General features: G+C 41.1%; 1 protein-coding gene across 1 annotated transcript in view; it reads left to right on the top strand.

The window, feature by feature from the left end:
• The window catches only part of GLRA2 (glycine receptor alpha 2), a 227,473-nt gene that overhangs the window by 84,965 nt on the left and 125,276 nt on the right, over positions 1 to 17,232 (top strand). Inside the window, exon 7 of the mRNA XM_075854432.1 lies at positions 11,435 to 11,649. Coding sequence (XP_075710547.1) covers positions 11,435 to 11,649 — 215 coding nt within the window. The remainder of the gene's footprint in view (positions 1 to 11,434; positions 11,650 to 17,232) is intronic.

Genomic DNA, 17,232 nt, shown 5'->3' with positions numbered 1-17,232 from the left:
CTCCTTGTTGGCTCCATGCATTTGGAGCAGTGCTCTGTACTGTTGATGCAGGGATTATCGTCCGATTTGGTTTTAGGCCTTCCCTGGTTGCAGTTGCATAATCCCACGTTTGACTGGAATACTGGGGAGCTTACCAAATGGGGTAATGAATGCTTGACGTCATGTTTTGCTGTTAATTCTATTTCTCCCCCTGAGGTGGTGAACACGCTACCTGAGTTTGTGCAGGACTTCGCTGATGTTTTCTCTAAAGAAGCCTCCGAAGTGTTACCTCCTCATAGAGAATACGATTGCGCAATCGATTTGGTACCAGGAGCTAAGCTCCCTAAGGGTAGGATATTTAATCTCTCTTGTCTCGAACGTGAAGCCATGAGAGAGTATATCCAGGAATGCCTGGCCAAGGGTTACATTCGCCCCTCTACTTCTCCGGTAGGTGCTGGCTTCTTCTTCGTAGGGAAGAAGGATGGTGGTCTTAGGCCGTGCATTGACTACCGGAACTTGAATAAGGTCACTGTAAGGAACCAGTACCCCCTTCCTTTGATTCCTCATCTCTTCAATCAGGTTCAGGGGGCCCAAAGGTTCTCTAAGTTTGATCTACGGGGGGCATATAAGCTTATCCGCATCAAAGAGGGGGATGAGTGGAAGACTGCGTTTAACACGCCCGAAGGTCATTTCGAATACCTCGTCATGCCCTTTGGGTTGTGTAATGCTCCAGCGGTCTTCCAGAATTTCATAAATTAGATTTTAAGAGACTACCTGGGGGTGTTTCTTGTAGTGTACCTTGATGACATACTTGTGTTTTCCAAGGACTGGTCCTCCCACATTGAGTATGTCAGATAGGTGCTCCAAGCCCTTCGGGAAAACAAACTGTTTGCAAAGACCGAAAAATGTGTGTTTGGGATGCAGGAGATACCATTTTTGGGTCAAATCCTCACTCCTCATGAATTCCGCATGGACCCCGCCAAGGTCCAGGCTGTGGCGGAATGGGTCCAACCTGCCTCCCTGAAGGCGTTACAGTGCTTCCTGGGGTTCGCTAATTATTACAGGAGATTTATTGCTAACTTCTCGGTCATCGCTAAGCCTCTTACGGATCTCACTCGCAAAGGTGCTGATCTCCTCCACTGGCCTCCTGAGGCTGTCCAGGCTTTTGAGGTCCTTAAGAAGTGCTTTATCTCGGCCCCAGTGCTGGTTCAGCCCAACCAAATGGAGCCATTCATCGTGGAGGTTGACGCCTCCGAGGTGGGAGTGCGTGCTGTCTTGTCCCAGGGTACCAAGTCCCTCACCCATCTCCGTCCCTGTGCCTACTTCTCCAGGAAGTTTTCGCCCACTGAGAGTAACTATGATATTGGCAACCGCGAACTCTTAGCCATTAAATGGGCATTTGAAGAGTGGCGCCACTTCCTGCAGAGGGCTAGGCACCAGGTAACGGTCCTTACTGACCACAAGAATCTGGTTTTCTTAGAATCTGCCCGTAGGCTAAACCCGAGACAAGCTCGATGGGCGTTATTTTTTACCAGATTCAACTTTTTGGTCAACTATAGGGCTGGGTCTAAAAATATTAAGGCTGATGCACTGTCGCGTAGCTTCATGGCCAGCCCTCCTTCGGAGGAAGATCCTGCTTGTGTTTTGCCTCCAGGTATAATAATTTCCTCTATTGATTCTGATTTAGTCTCCGAAATTGCGGCTGATCAAGGTTCAGCTTCCGGGAACCTTCCTGAGAACAAGCTGTTTGTTCCCCTGCAATTCCGACTAAGGGTACTTAGGAAAAATCATGACTCTGCACTACCTGGTCATCCAGGCATCCTGGGTACCAAGCACCTCATTGCCAGAAACTACTGGTGGCCTGGGTTGCTTAAAGACGTTAAGGCCTACGTCGCCGCTTGTGAGGTTTGTGCTAGGTCCAAGACTCCCAGGTCCCGACCAGCGGGCTTACTATGTTCTTTGCCCATTCCCCAGAGACCTTGGACCCATATCTCCATGAATTTTATCACCGATTTGCCTCCATCTCAAGGCAAGTCGGTGGTGTGGGTTGTAGTAGACCGCTTCAGTAAGATGTGCCACTTTGTGCCCCTCAAGAAACTACCCAATGCTAAGACCTTAGCTACCTTGTTTGTCAAACACATCCTGCATCTCCATGGGGTTCCTGTCAATATTGTTTCTGATAGAGGGGTACAATTTGTTTCATTGTTTTGGAGAGCCTTCTGTAAAAAGTTGGAGATTGATCTGTCCTTCTCCTCTGCTTTCCATCCTGAAACTAATGGCCAAACGGAGAGGACTAATCAGTCTCTAGAAAAATATTTAAGGTGCTTTATCTCTGACTGTCAACATGATTGGGTCTCATTCATTCCCCTCGCCGAATTTTCCCTTAATAACCGGGTCAGTAACTCGTCAGGGGTCTCCCCCTTTTCCTGTAATTTTGGGTTTAATCCACGGTGCTCCTCCGCTTCACCTGGTAGTTCCAACAATCCCGAGGTAGATGTCGTTCATCAGGAACTGTGCACAGTCTGGGCCCAGGTTCAGAAGAACCTAGAGGCGTCCCTGAGGATATAAAAACTCAGGCAGATAGAAGACGTTCTGCTAACCCCTTGTTTGTGGTCGGGGATCTGGTGTGGCTATCTTCAAAAAAATTTCGCCTTAATGTCCCGTCCAAGAAGTTTGCTCGCCGGTTTATAGGGCCGTACAAGGTCATTGAAGTCCTTAACCCTGTCTCTTTCCGACTGGAGTTGCCCCCGTCTTTTCGAGTACACAACGTGTTTCATGCCTCCCTCCTTAAACTCTGCTCCCCGTCCTTGGCTCCCTCGAGGAAAACTCTGATCCCTGTTCTCATGCCTGAGGGGGTAGAATTCGAGGTGGCCAAGATTGTGGACAGCAGGATGGTCCAAGGCTCCCTCCAGTACCTGGTCCATTGGAGAGAATACGGGCCTGAGGAGAGCACTTGGGTACCCGCCCGGGATGTTCACGCTGGGGTATTGCTCAGGAGGTTCCACCTTCGTTTCCCCAATAAACCAGGTCCACCTAGAAAGGGTTCGGTGGCCCCTCATAAAAGGGGGGGTACTACAAAGGATCTGCCAGACACAGCTTCTGTGTCGACGCCCGTAGGTAATCAGTCTGCACCTGCTCCTATGTCTGTGAGACTGACTCAATCTTCCACCACTCAGGATGGCAGGCTTAGGAGTGGGAGAGCCTATCACAGCATGGCCAGACGGAGCTAGCTCCCGTCCACTGTCTATTTATACCTGCCTTTCCTGTTCCTCCTTTGCCTGTGATTCTGCTCTGCTTGTTTCCAGGCTCTGCTGCTGCTGCTTGAACTACTGATCCTCTGCTTGTTATTGACCTTGGCTTACTGACCACTCTCCTGCTCAGCGTTTTGTACCTCGTGCACTCCTGGTTTGACTTGGCTCGTTCACTACTCTCGTTGCTCACGGTGTCTCCGTGGGCAGCTGCCCCGTTTCCCTAGCTTCTGTGTACCCTTGTCTGTTTGTCTGTCGTGCACTTACTGAGCGTAGGGACCGTCGCCCAGTTGTACCCCGTCGCCTAGGACGGGTCGTTGCAGGTAGGCAGGGACTGAGTGGTGGGTAGATTTGGGCTCACCTGTCTGTCTCCCTACCCCGTCATTACAAGGACAAGTCATTTTATGGGCCGTATTTGCGGTTCGGGCTTCTTAAAGTCAATGCAGATCTTGTGTGTACACGGTCCATGATTGCGGATGGCTCGTGGATGACACTCCTTGGGCCGTCCATGCCGTAATCACAGCCTGTGCATATTGCTACGGTCGTGTACATGAGGCCTTCTTATGTCTAGGTTCCTGCTATAAATTAAATCTCTGAAATTACTGTCAACAGCTAAGAGAAATAGCTCCGGCAAAATGGCTGTGTAATAATCATGTAAAGAACATAGAATAAAAGATGTACAATAAGAAAATAAATACAGATTCCCTGTAAATTTCTCATTGTACTATCACAGTGTTTTGGGTTAATAAATATAAGAATATGAGAGTGCTAATCATATTGTAAGATATACAGTGTATACATATATATATATATATATATATATATATATATATATATTGTTGTTATTTCAGAAATAGAGCTGTAGTAATATAATAATTATAGTAGTGATGATAACAATGATATTAATTATAACAGCGAAAACAGACATTTACACAAGTCAGTCTGTGCTCAGTAGGTACAATTTTATTTCATTACAACAGGCAAAATATTCTAATTTCATGTAAAGCCAATTAACTTGCTAGTTATTCTTTAACCATGGTTGGAAAACTGAGCCCTAGGAGGTAATACACATGTACGCAGGAAGACCCTAAATCACCATGCTGATAGAGGCTTTAGGCTTTACTTGCTCTTTAAGAGAAAATACATACAGTGTACTTGTAATACTGTGAAGCTGCTATTGAGTACTTACATTAAAAGACATTTATATTACAAATCCTTTATTCACATCAACAATTCCCTCCGATCCCAAAACTGTACCTATCAATAAGTTAAGTATGTCAAGGCTATAAATGGCTATAAATGGGTTAAATGTACCATGTGTGCCACTATGGATTCATTCAATTGAAAGCTATAACTAAACAGTAGAGCCCTTTAAGCTATTTACTTTTGCTTTTTAATTGCCTTTTTATGCTACAAAGCAATTGACATGGTTAACTGGAATATTCTTTTAAGGTAATCTGTGATCAGTTGTAAAACATGTGACTGTAAGAAAATGTCAATATTTCAGAGTAAAGAAATAAAAAAATTATATATATATATATATATATATATATATATATATATATATAGATGTATATATATATATATTTTTATATATATATATATATATATATATATATATATATCTAATAGTACAAGAAATAGGAGCAGCACTGTGTAGATAACCAAGAAATGGTTGGTGGTAGCTTCAAAAATCAAGGAGTGACGTGCTCCTCATGCATGTATCAAAGAAAAGAGTGTAGAAGCAGCACTCAGCAAAAAAATTTGAATTTATTCACCCAACACAGCAAAGTTTCACTTCCTCCATGGAAGCATTTTTAAGCAATCAATAAAAACCACACATTGACATATATAGACCGAGCCATAGCTCAATTAACAGGTGTTATGAATCGTAGCAATTATACAATGTATGAAAAAATACGATATTTTATAGCAGTGTAACAAAACATACAGTGCAAAAGTGCATGAGTCAATCACTGACATTTAAATATAAAGAGTCACAATTCTGACAAGTGAAATATAAGTGTACATAGTAGTGAAACATATTAATTACATATTAATCAGCAATCACAGTACAATACACAGAAGCTGGCACTCACCAATCTGGATGAACAAGGAAAATCTGTCCACGAGATGTAAATAACAAAAAAATAAACATTTTGGCGCCATCGTCGCCGTACTGCGCATGCCTCAGCAATCGCCGTCTATTGGCTAATACTAACACGTGTGTCTCAAGATGCTATGACGATGCACACAGGCGCAGCCGCTGACCCGACTCTGTCAACGTAGAGGGACAGAAGTTCCGCGCAGACGCATTGCGGTGCAGAGCTTTAAGCCACGCCATAATAGAAATTGGCAAACTTGCCAGTAATGTAGGGATATCATCAGAATATGATAGCAGCTATAGCTGAAAGACCCAGCACAGAATCATACATATCATACTAATGTTTAATAACGTAACGTTTTTATTGATTGCTTGAAAATGCTTCCATGGAAGAAGTGAAACGTTGCTGTGTTGGGTGAATAAATTCACATTTTTTTTGCTGAGTGCTGCTTATAGACTTTTCTTTGATATATATATATATATATATATATATATATATATATATATATATATATATATATATATATATATATATATATATGTATATATATATATATATATATATATATATATATATATATATATGTATGTATATAATGAATCAGTGCAGATGTCCCGCAGTCTCATTTTTTTGGCTGCTCTTTGGTGTTATGCAGTTGGGCCCCAATGTTATTCTGTGCAGCAGGCAAAACAGACACAAATGTGAAACCAGGGTTTGGTGCCAGATCCGTCATAAGACAGATACCACTAGTGCCAAACGGGCAATGTTGACTTATTTGTGTTGTCCGTCACTTTGACGAGAAGAAAAGCACTACATCTGACGGGATCAGCGATAGAGCCTCCAATACAGATATGAACAGAGCATTAACGGGTTTGTAAATATGCAGAATAGAGGAATATGAAAAATACCATGACTGAAATACTATGTAATGCGAGACACACGTTTAGCGATGATATAAATGTGTGTGGAGAGTAGTTGAGGAGTAAAGTCCTACAGTGATTTTTTTTCTGTTTCATCCCTTTACTGTCCATGGTGCTGAAATTCAAATAAAACTAAAACCTAATATAATATTCAGTTTCTAACAAAGTTATAACCTAGAAAATTCTCGGGCATAATGTCATCAAAAAGACAAAACTCTGAATTTCATAATGTGAGCTACATTTAACAATTTAAAATTTAATTAACCCATTAAGGACAGTCAATATTGGCTAAAATTATTTTTCGTTTATGTCTCCCCATATTCCAACAACCATAACTTTTTGTTTTTGAGATTACATAGCTTTTAGATGCGTTGTTTTTTTATTTGTTTTAGGGTGTTTTAGCCATATATTTGGGGCATGTATAAGTTAGCACTTAATTTATATCCATTGTTTATCATGGAATATGAATTAAAAGAGCAATTCAGCCATTGGTTTTACTCTGTTTACTGTTCACACAATGACCATATTGTACAGTTGTTACAAGTATGGGGATACAGAATATGTATATGTTTCTTCACCGTTTAGCAACTTTTAGTTCCATTAGGTAACTTTCTTTTCTTTTTAACTACTAAGCATTTTAAAAGAACATTGCATCAGGCTCGGACCGACCCATCCGGGAGCCAGGTGAAACCACAGGTGGGCCCCTGAGCCGGGAGTGGGCCCTCGCCCCCCACAGGAGCTGTGTACAGCATTTCAGCCAGCCGATGGGTACTTTATTTATCAAACTACCTACTTTAATTTTGGACGCATAGGCTGGATGAGATGACATCTAGGCTGGCCAGTATCTCCTCTCCCCAGGCCATCATCAGGTAGAAAGCCTCTGCCTGCCTTTTACCTTGTACCCCTCCTTGCCTTCCACAGAGCCTTCACCACTTTCTGCACCCCAACCGGCTTTTCCCTACTGTATGCCTTCTACCTTCTGTCCCCTCTCTCATCAAAAAGCCTCTGTTACTTTCTTTGTCCCCTGCCCAAACATACGCCCAGCCCCTTCTATCTTCCTGTCCCCTGCCCCCCCAGACTACCCCTACCTTTTGTCATCCATGTCCCTGCCACCCTCACAGAGGCATCTTCTGAGCCTTTGCCTCACCTTTCCACTGTCCCCTGTCCCCCCCCCCCACAGTACCCCTCCCATTGCCTGTGCCCCCTTACCTAAATGGGCCCTACGTCCTTTTGTCTTGTCCTAATGTCCCCGACCCCTCACAGAGCTCCTTGTACCTTCTGACTCTTGCCCCCATAGAGCCCCTGCTACCTGCACTTGTCCTCCCTCTCCTAACAGAGCCCCCTCACAGAGTCCTACTGTACCTCTGTCCACCAATTTCCACCTGACATTTTCTTCAAATTCTTCAGTGAAAACGTAGCTAAATGCAGCCACCTTTCCATTTAAGTATATGGAGAATACAGCAACCAGAATTAGCGACGGGGTTTAGGTAATATTTGATGTCGCTGTTGTGTGGGCTCTCAAAATCAATTTTACTTGTGGGCCATAGACACCTTATTCCGACACTGCATTGCCTTTTTGTCTGTGAATATAAAATATATCAGGCATTAATACTGGACAGTCCTGGGGATATTTGTTAGGCACAAGTTATCAGTATAAACAAGGGAGCTGCAACATTTAGACGACTGGGGGAGACATGTCAGTAGAGGGAGTTTTATTCCATCCCTGGCCGTTAGTACAGAACAGCAACTAACTAAGGGGTTAAAATTAATCTTTTAGTATAAGGAAATAATAATTACCAAGTGACAAAAATTTACATTATTCCTTTTTCTTTTTTCTGATATTCCTGATATTTTACTTCTTTATTCAAGGCAATAATTATTCCAATTATTCAAATTATTCAAATTTCACATGGCGATGCCAAAATACACTAGAAATATTATTTACATATATTTATAAAAGTAATATGTCTATTATATTAATACACCTCTCTACCAAACCTTAGCTTAGTATGGATATTATGTAGTAGCATTATGGACAAATGGGTAAGTGCTGTCTTCCATGCTTTAGATGCGTGAACTGCGATCTTATTGAAAAAGGGTACAAGTTTGTACACTCTGATGTAGAATACCACATCAATTGTGACAGTAAGTATGTTAGATATTTATTGATTTGTGGTCTACTCTGTCGGTGAGAAGGCTATTGAACTTAAGATTTGTCTCAACCAACATGCAGTACAATAAGGAAACAGAGAATGGACCTCATGGTTCCAAAACATTTCACGGATTTTCATCATACTGAGCGTCAATTCAAATTTAGCATTATTGACCATGTACTCCCTCTGAGAAGGGATAGAGATAGGGAACGCCTCTTAAAACGTAAAGAGTTACAGTGGATACATAGACTGTAGATTTCAAGGTTGGGCTGTGACATAGGGGGCTTTGCCCTGTGGTTATACTGCTTTCTTTGTGCCTGACTTAACGGTGTATCAAAGTATTTACACCCTCTTGGGTTTTCTGGTGCTATTATATTATTTGTAACTAAAAAAAATGTTTTTATTCTAGATACTCTGAATTATGAACATATTTGATTGCACTTACATGCACTTTATTGAAGATAGATAGATAGATAGATAGATAGATAGATAGATAGATAGATAGATAGATAGATAGATAGATAGATAGATAGATAGATAGATAGATAGATATGAGATAGATAGATAGATAGATAGATAGATAGATAGATAGATAGATAGATAGATAGATAGATAGATAGATAGATAGATAGATAGATAATGAGGTAAGTATAAGAATATATAGATGGAGTATATTAAAAATCCATCTTGTCTATATGAAGTGAAGTCTAGCGGAAGAGAAAATCCAATTTAGAGCAAAATCTTATTAAAGAATGGACATAAGTGAAAAATACGTGTACACCGCTGCCTTAGATTACATTGTGAAATGGAAACATTTATATCTAAAATGAAACATTAGAGATGTTCTTCCTCAGATTTCAAGGATTGTATTGATTTAAGAATATATCCTCTGTTGGGAGCTAAATGTTGAGAAAGCATGAAACGCTGCGTCATATATTATTGTGCTCCTCTCTTTATTGTGTTCAGTGAAGGTCATATTAACATTCTCTGGTGTATTGTAGAATCAGATAGGGACTATCCCTGCATACATTTTGCTGTGTGATCTGTCTGAAAAACACTTGTGCCTATATTGCATGTCTTTTCCAAATACTTCCATAATAAATCAAAGAGACCACTATCATTCCTTAAAGAAAAAAAATTATTCCCCAGAGACCCCTCGAAGCTTTCATCTGACTGATGGTAGTTCATTCGATTTTGTTTGTTGAGAGGAGCCGATGAATACTCAGACAGGCTCCTGACTGTTTCTAAATGAATACACTGTAACCGCAGCCATCATTTCTCAGATAAACATGAACGGATTCTAGTTGCATGAGTTGTGTCATTGTGTTCAATCTCATAATGAAACGTGGCAGATTCGGCCATATGTGTCATACTTGCATCTGTCACTGTTAGAACAAAATATCCTGTGGATTTCAAGTACAAGAGGGTCAGAGGCAGTGTAGAAAGTACCGTCGCAATGTCAAAACTTTACATCTACAATGAAGGAAGATTTGCGGAGATATCTTTTAAAGAAAGAAGGAAGAATTCTCGTGTCACTTCTAATTCGCTTTCACTACAAACTGGGAAACATGTAAAATGTTTATATTTAATGCATGCCTGTGATTTCTTGTAAACTATGGAAGATAAAAATATGTCACAATGAGGTGGTGTAATGTTTATGAGATCAAGAGATAAAGTGGTTATGTAAGAGTTGAAAAAAAAATGGGTCTGCTTTTCCAAAAACAGCGCCATACTTATCCATGGGTTGTGCCTGGTATTGCAACTCAGCCCGATTCACTTGAATGAACAGGTGTGGTGCTGTTTCTTTTGTATGTGGGAGGAAATTGGAGCACCCAGTACACAAGTAAAGGGAGAATATATGCAAACTTAATGCATATTGCCTCAGTTTAGATTCATACCCACGACCCCAGGACTGCAAGGCAATAGTGCCAATAACTGAGCCACTATCACTAAGCTGCCTAACATAGGAATTCATGTAATAATTGATTAAGAAATAAAACGGCTTCAAGGCACAGCCATCGAGTTGTACAGAGCCGTAATCCGGCGACTATAGACTGCTATGGGGCCCTACTGTACCACTGTATGGATAAATAGATGTGCCATTACATAGCTACTCTCCCTTACAAAGCTCCTTAATGTAGTACTAAACGGAAGCACCAGACGACAATACATGAAGAGTTTTATTTAAGATGGTGATTTTGATACAAATTTGACCAAATTTGATAATAATTTAGATGAAACTTGCAATATTAAAGGAGTTGTCCAGTCCCTAAAAATTGATGGCCTATCCTCAGGATAGGCCATCAATATCTGATCGGTCGGGGTCTGACTCCCGGGACACCCGCCGATCAGCTGTTTTGAAGGGCGCTGCTGCCCCTTCATTCCACTTACTGCTCACATTATGAATTGCCAACACAGCAGTAGTGGCGGTTCACAGTATTACAATCTTCTCCCATTGAAGTCAACAGACTGTAATACTTTGAACCGCCGCTACAATCGTGTCGGTGATTCACTGTGATAGCAGTAAGGGAAATGAAGAGGAAGCAGCGCTCTATGAGCGCTGTGGCCCGTTAAAGACAGCTTATTGGTGGGGGTCCCGGCCGGCAGATACCGACCACTCAAATATTGATGGCCTATCCTGAGGATAGGCCATCAATCTTTATGCACTGGACAACCTCTTTAAAACATGTACTGCATTTGTTTTGCAAGCACGGCTCAAAGTCTTAACATAATAACTTTTTGAATCTGTAAGATTTGGCCTGTGCTAAATATGAAACTAGCCCATGGCCATGCATCATCTCCTGGGTGAATATGTCATGGCGAGCTATGGTTATTCCAGCAGTCTAATTGCTGGAGTCAAGAAGAAGAACTGGCATGACACTAAAAATGTCATGTGCCTTCCGCTGTGTGTATTATTAATGTATGTGAGACACATGAATCCAGAGTGGGGGCTTTTCATTTCTGACTTTATATGCTATGTATGATGAATGAAGTTGTGGGTGACAGAACTATTTTTTATTTATTTTTAGGAAAGTTTACATGCATTGAGGTTAAGTTTCATCTGGAGCGCCAGATGGGATATTACTTGATACAGATGTACATCCCCAGTTTACTTATCGTCATCTTATCCTGGGTGTCATTCTGGATTAACATGGATGCTGCTCCAGCCAGAGTTGCTTTGGGAATTACAACTGTCCTAACAATGACAACTCAGAGCTCTGGCTCCAGAGCTTCCCTTCCAAAGGTAAGAGAATATTTCCTTTATAAGGAACCCTTGTACATTGAAGGTAGCCATTGTTTGACTTGAAGCATGCAGCCTTTTAGGGTTATGTTCACATCTGCGTCAGGGCTCCATTCCGACATTCTGTCTGAGTTTCCGTCGGAACGGAGCCCTGACTGACACAAACTGAAACCAAAGGTTTCCATTTCCATCACCATTGATTTTAATGGTGACGGATCCGGTGCCAAAGGTTACAGTTTGTCTCCATTGTGCAAGGATTCCGTCGTTTTGATGGTATAAATACTGTAGTCGACTACGGTATTCATCTGGTGAAAATGACGGAACCCTTGCACAATGGAGACAAACTGAAACCATTGGCACCGGATCCGTCACCATTGAAATGGTGATGGAAACGGAAACCTTTGGTTTCAGTTTGTGTCAGTCAGGGCTCTGTTCCGACTTTTTCACAGAACATGTGTCCATTGCGTGAAACTCACCGCATGTGCTATTCTGACAGTTTTTTTGAGGACCAGGTCTCTAATTGGAGTCAAATGGTGCATGAAAACCATGGACAGCACATGGATGACATCCGTGTGCTGGCCGTGTTTCACTGATCAGATGTTAAAGAAAAGCAGAAAAACAAGTATAACTAGGATGTGCTGCTCACAGAGGAGAAACACGGATGAGAAAAAAAGATGCCACACGGAAACCACACTGATGCAACACAGACGTTCATATGCATGAAAAACAGCCCGTTTTTTTCTGCGGACGCAAATCAGACATGCTTGTGTGAATAAGGCCTAAGAAGGAATAGTCTGAATTAACTTCTCCCATTGAATTGTTAACTGGCGTTCTTCTGTCCATGTCAGTAGATGAAGTACAAAAAGCCTGAAACTTAAAATGTAATACGTAATGTAGTCTGTGTTGAGTTTATATTACAATAGAAAAAAAATTAATAAACATTTTTACATCGGCTTATTAGAGAGACAAGTGGTTTTGTAAATTGTAAGTGGTTTGGTCAATTAGAGGTATTGATATTATCTCCCTGGCTTCTAATATAATGGCTATTTGCATTCATTATGCTGCAGACTCTTTTAAGCTAATGATAAGCTCATGGAGTATAATGACAAGTATTACTGTACGAATGTGTCACTAACAGCTTTACCTGGTACATGTTTCTACAGACCATATGCCAATGAAATGACAAAACCTGAATAGTGCTAATGAGCAATGTTTATGTGAGATTTTTTTTTCCTGCTGCCCTCCAGGCCCCCTTGCCATTCCCCTTTCCCCTGCATACACCCGTTAGCCTAGGGGCTCTATGGGGACACGGTATCGGCTGGGAGTTGCTGCGTAATCACAGGATTATTGCGATGCAACATTATTGTTTTCCTATGGAAAAAAATCTGCAAGCAACCATCACAAATACTCCAACATATGTGACATTTTTGCAGTCATCCCAAAGTGACTTGTGACTTTTTTCCCCATAGGGAAACTTTGACAATTGCTGTAATCTCCCAATTTTACCGTGACTCATCAGAGAAGCTTTATCACTATGGATCTCTAGCCTTAGTTTAGACTATAGAATATAATATAAGACTGTGGCATTCATACAGTTGTTCCTAATGATGTTATTTCAGCAGCTTATACTACGTCTAGAGTCACTATTATAATATTGTAGAAACCTAACAATAACTATATGAAAAATACTTCTCCACAATGTGTGATGTAAAGGGAGGAACATTCTAAGTCAATCCTTCCATATCATAAAAAGCTTCCTGTCTTTCCGGACCTTTTTATAACATTCCAGCAGCTCTTACATCCCCTCCTGGCATCACCAAATTATTAAGCCCTTCAGGACGCAGCAATTTGTTTCGGTTTTTCATCACTGCTTTTCAAGGGCCCATAACTTTAAAAAAAAAAAACATTCTCAAAACTTTGTTTATTAGGTTTTCATTTTTTCCCATCAAACATGTTTTACATCTCATATAAAATAAATCGAACTTTAACAGTTATACAGAAACTATAACAGAGAGGATCAAACATTGCAATGTCTCAAGACTCAAAAATCAGCAGATATGTGGGAAAAAATACCCAGGTATAGCCTACCATTCTATCTACTGTATATACCTTCTAACATATCTTCAAGAACATGTTAATTAATACCTGTCAGCAGATGTACAGGAGTTAGGAATTAGGAAGCAGCCCCATCCCTAAGTTTTAAGAGGATATATGCCGGTTACATCAATCCTTTAGACAGGCCATGTATCCCCCAGGATCATTAAGAAAATTCAGCCAAGGCTGCCATATTCTGTAATATTTGCCTATATTTCTGTTTGCTAAATAGCTCAATTCTTCCAATCTGGACAGTTGTGCCACTTTACTTAACCAGTGTGTGATAGATGGGGGTGCTGCCTTCCTCCAGCACAACGGGATCATAGCCTTTGCCGCTAGTACCAATTGTGGCCACAGGTCCTCTTTAGGACCACGTGAGGTGAAGTCAGATTGTAAATTCAGGAGCAGATAGGGGAGCGATAAAGTCTGAGCTGACGGGCAAAGAAGTGTCAGGATACGTTGCACTTCTCTCCAATAGGGTTGTATGAGTGCGCACGACCACCAAATGTGTGTGTACGTACCCAGTTGTAGGTTACACCTCCAACATAGGGGAGATATCTCAGGCTCTATACGGTGAAGTAGTTCCGGAGTTTTGTACCACCTGCTCACCAATTTATAGGGGGTCTCTTGCAGGTTGATGCATCTAGAGGGGCCACAACTAGACTTATAAATGTGCTGAATTTCAGATTGTGTAAACTTAACATTTAACTCTTTCTCCCAAGAAGCAATATGTGGCAGGACAGTCTCCTCATCCATTGAAACTATTTTCTTATATAGCAAGGAAATGGATTTCGGTATTGGTGTTGGCGAGGACAACAAGGACTCAAACCATGTTAATGGCCTAGTAATATAGACTTGCTTAACAAGAAAATTGTAGTTCGAGAGCAATTGCATATTACATAGTTTGTACGGTTGAAAAAAGACACATGTCCATCAAGTTCAACCAAGGGATGGGAAAGGGGAAGTAAAAAATCTCTACACATAGGAGCTAATATTTTTTTGTTCTAGGAAATTATCTAAGCCTTTTTTGAAGCCATCTACTGTCCCTGCTGTGACCAGCTCCTGCGGTAGGCTATTCCATAAATTCACCGTTCTCACAGTAAAGAAGGCTTGTCGCCTCTGCAGGTTGAACCTTTCTTTTTCCAGACGGAGGGAGTGCCCCCTTGTTTTTTGAGGGGGTTTTACATGGAACAGGATTTCACCATACTTTTTGCATGTGCCATTCATATATTTATATAAGTTAATCATGTCCCCCCTTAGTCGTCTTTTCTCAAGGCTAAATAGGTTTAGTTCTTTTAATCTTTCCTCATAACTTAGATTCTCCATGCCCCTTATTAGCTTCGTTGCTCTTCTTTGGGCATCTCCAGGGCATCCTTTCTATGAACTGGAGCCCAGAACTGGACTGCATATTCTAGATGAGGCCTCACTAATGCTTTGTAAAGTGGTAATATTACATCCCTGTCCCGCGAGTCCATGCCTCTTTTGATACACGACAATATTTTGCTGGCCTTTGAAGCAGCTGATTGACACTGCATGCTGTTATTTAGTTTATGATTTACAAGTACACCCAGATCCTTTTCAACAAGTGACTCCCCCAGTGTAGCTCCCCCTAGGACATATGATGCATGCAGGTTGTTCGTACCCAGGTGCATAACTTTACATTTATCTACATTAAACTTCATTTGCCCGGAGGCGGAGCCTGATCGGCTTGCTGTCAGTGAACAACTGACAGTTCTAATACATTGAACTACATAGGTAGTGCAATGTATTAGAACATCAAACAAACAGTTGGACCTTCAAGTCCCCTAGTGGGACTAAAGAAAAGTGTAAATAAAAGTTGCAAAAAATACAATAAAAGTTTCAAATAATAACACAAAACACAATCGCCCTTTTTCCCTTATCAAGTCATTTATTATTGAAAAAAATAATAAAGCCATACATATTTGGTATCGCTGCGACCGTAACGACCTGAACTATAAAAATATTATGTTATTTATCCCGCGCAATGAACGCCGTAAAAAAAATAACTAAAAAATACTGACATAATTGCTATTTTTTTGTCACTTTGTCTTCCAAAAATTGAAATAAATAGTGATCAAAAAGTCGCATGTACCTAAAAATGGTACCTATAGAATCTATACCTCGTCTCGCTAAAAACAAGCCCTCGTACAGCTCCATCGACGAAAAATTTAAAACCGTTATGGCTCTCACAACTTGGCGACAGAAAAAATCCATTCTCTTTACAAAAGTTATTTTATTGTGCAAAAAGTTGTAAAACATAAAAAGTGCTATAAATTAGGTATCACCGGAATCGGACTGACCCGCAGAATAAAGGTAACATGTAATTTATAACGCATGATGAACGCTGTATAAAAAGAACTAAAAAAATATGCGAGAATTGCTGTTTTTTGGTCACCTTGCCTCCCAAAAAAAAAAGGATAACAAGTGATCAAAAAGTCGCATGTGCCCCAAAATGGTACCAATAAAAACTACAGCTCATCACACAAAAAAAAACAGCCCTCATACCACTACGTCTATGAAAAAATAAAATTAGTCAAGGCACCAATAAGCCAGGAAATAAAAATATGCAGTTGTGCCGGCCCGAGGGGAACGTTTCTTCTGTTTCAAGTGGCGATTTATCAAGGCCCCTAAACTTAGGGAACCAGGGAGGGGAGGGCCAAACATATCTGCTGGAAGTGAGGGCACCCGTATTATACCAGGACAACACTTTCCCAGCAAAATTCCCCAAACTTCAAAGGTGCGGAGTGTGGACCAAAAGGGGAATAAGTAAAGACCATTTATTAGTGCGACACCGGCCTGTGCAGAAAGGATTGTGTCACAGCGTAACACACATCTATGGATCATTTTATTGTTTTTTTACCCCATTATTATACCACCTGACTATGCCCCTTATATACTCCGCCCGCCTTACATGTACCCCCACATTATAAATGGAAACACCAGTAAGACTCCAAACAAAACTACTACAAGCAAAATCCACGCTCCAAAAGCCAAATGGCGCTACCCCCCTTCTGAACGATACAGTGTGCCCAAACAGCAGTTTACTTCCACATATATGGCATCACCATACCCGGGAGAACCCTTTTAACAATTTTTGGGGTGTGTGTCTCCAGTGGCACAAGCTGGGCGCCACATATTGGCATATCTATTGAAAAACCATTTTCACTCTGCAACATCGAGTGCACACCAATTTCTGCCAATCACCTGTGGGGTTAATATGCTCACTACACCCCTAGGTGAATACCTTGAGGGGTGTCGTTTCCAAAATGGGGTCACTTCTGGGGGGGAACCACTGTTTTGGTCCCACAGGGACTTTGCAAATGCGACATAGCGACCAGAAACTAATCCAGCAAAATCTGTACTCCAAAAGCCAAATGGCGCTTTTTCCCTTCTGAGCCCTACTCTGTGCCTAAACAGCAGTTTATGACCACATATGTGGTATTGCCGTACACAGGAGAAGTTGCTTTACAA

This window comes from Rhinoderma darwinii, chromosome 2, assembly GCF_050947455.1.
Source record: "Rhinoderma darwinii isolate aRhiDar2 chromosome 2, aRhiDar2.hap1, whole genome shotgun sequence".
Lineage (NCBI taxonomy): Eukaryota > Metazoa > Chordata > Amphibia > Anura > Rhinodermatidae > Rhinoderma > Rhinoderma darwinii.
The sequence above is the reverse complement of the archived record's forward strand: the minus strand, read 5'-3'. Positions and strand labels throughout refer to the sequence as shown.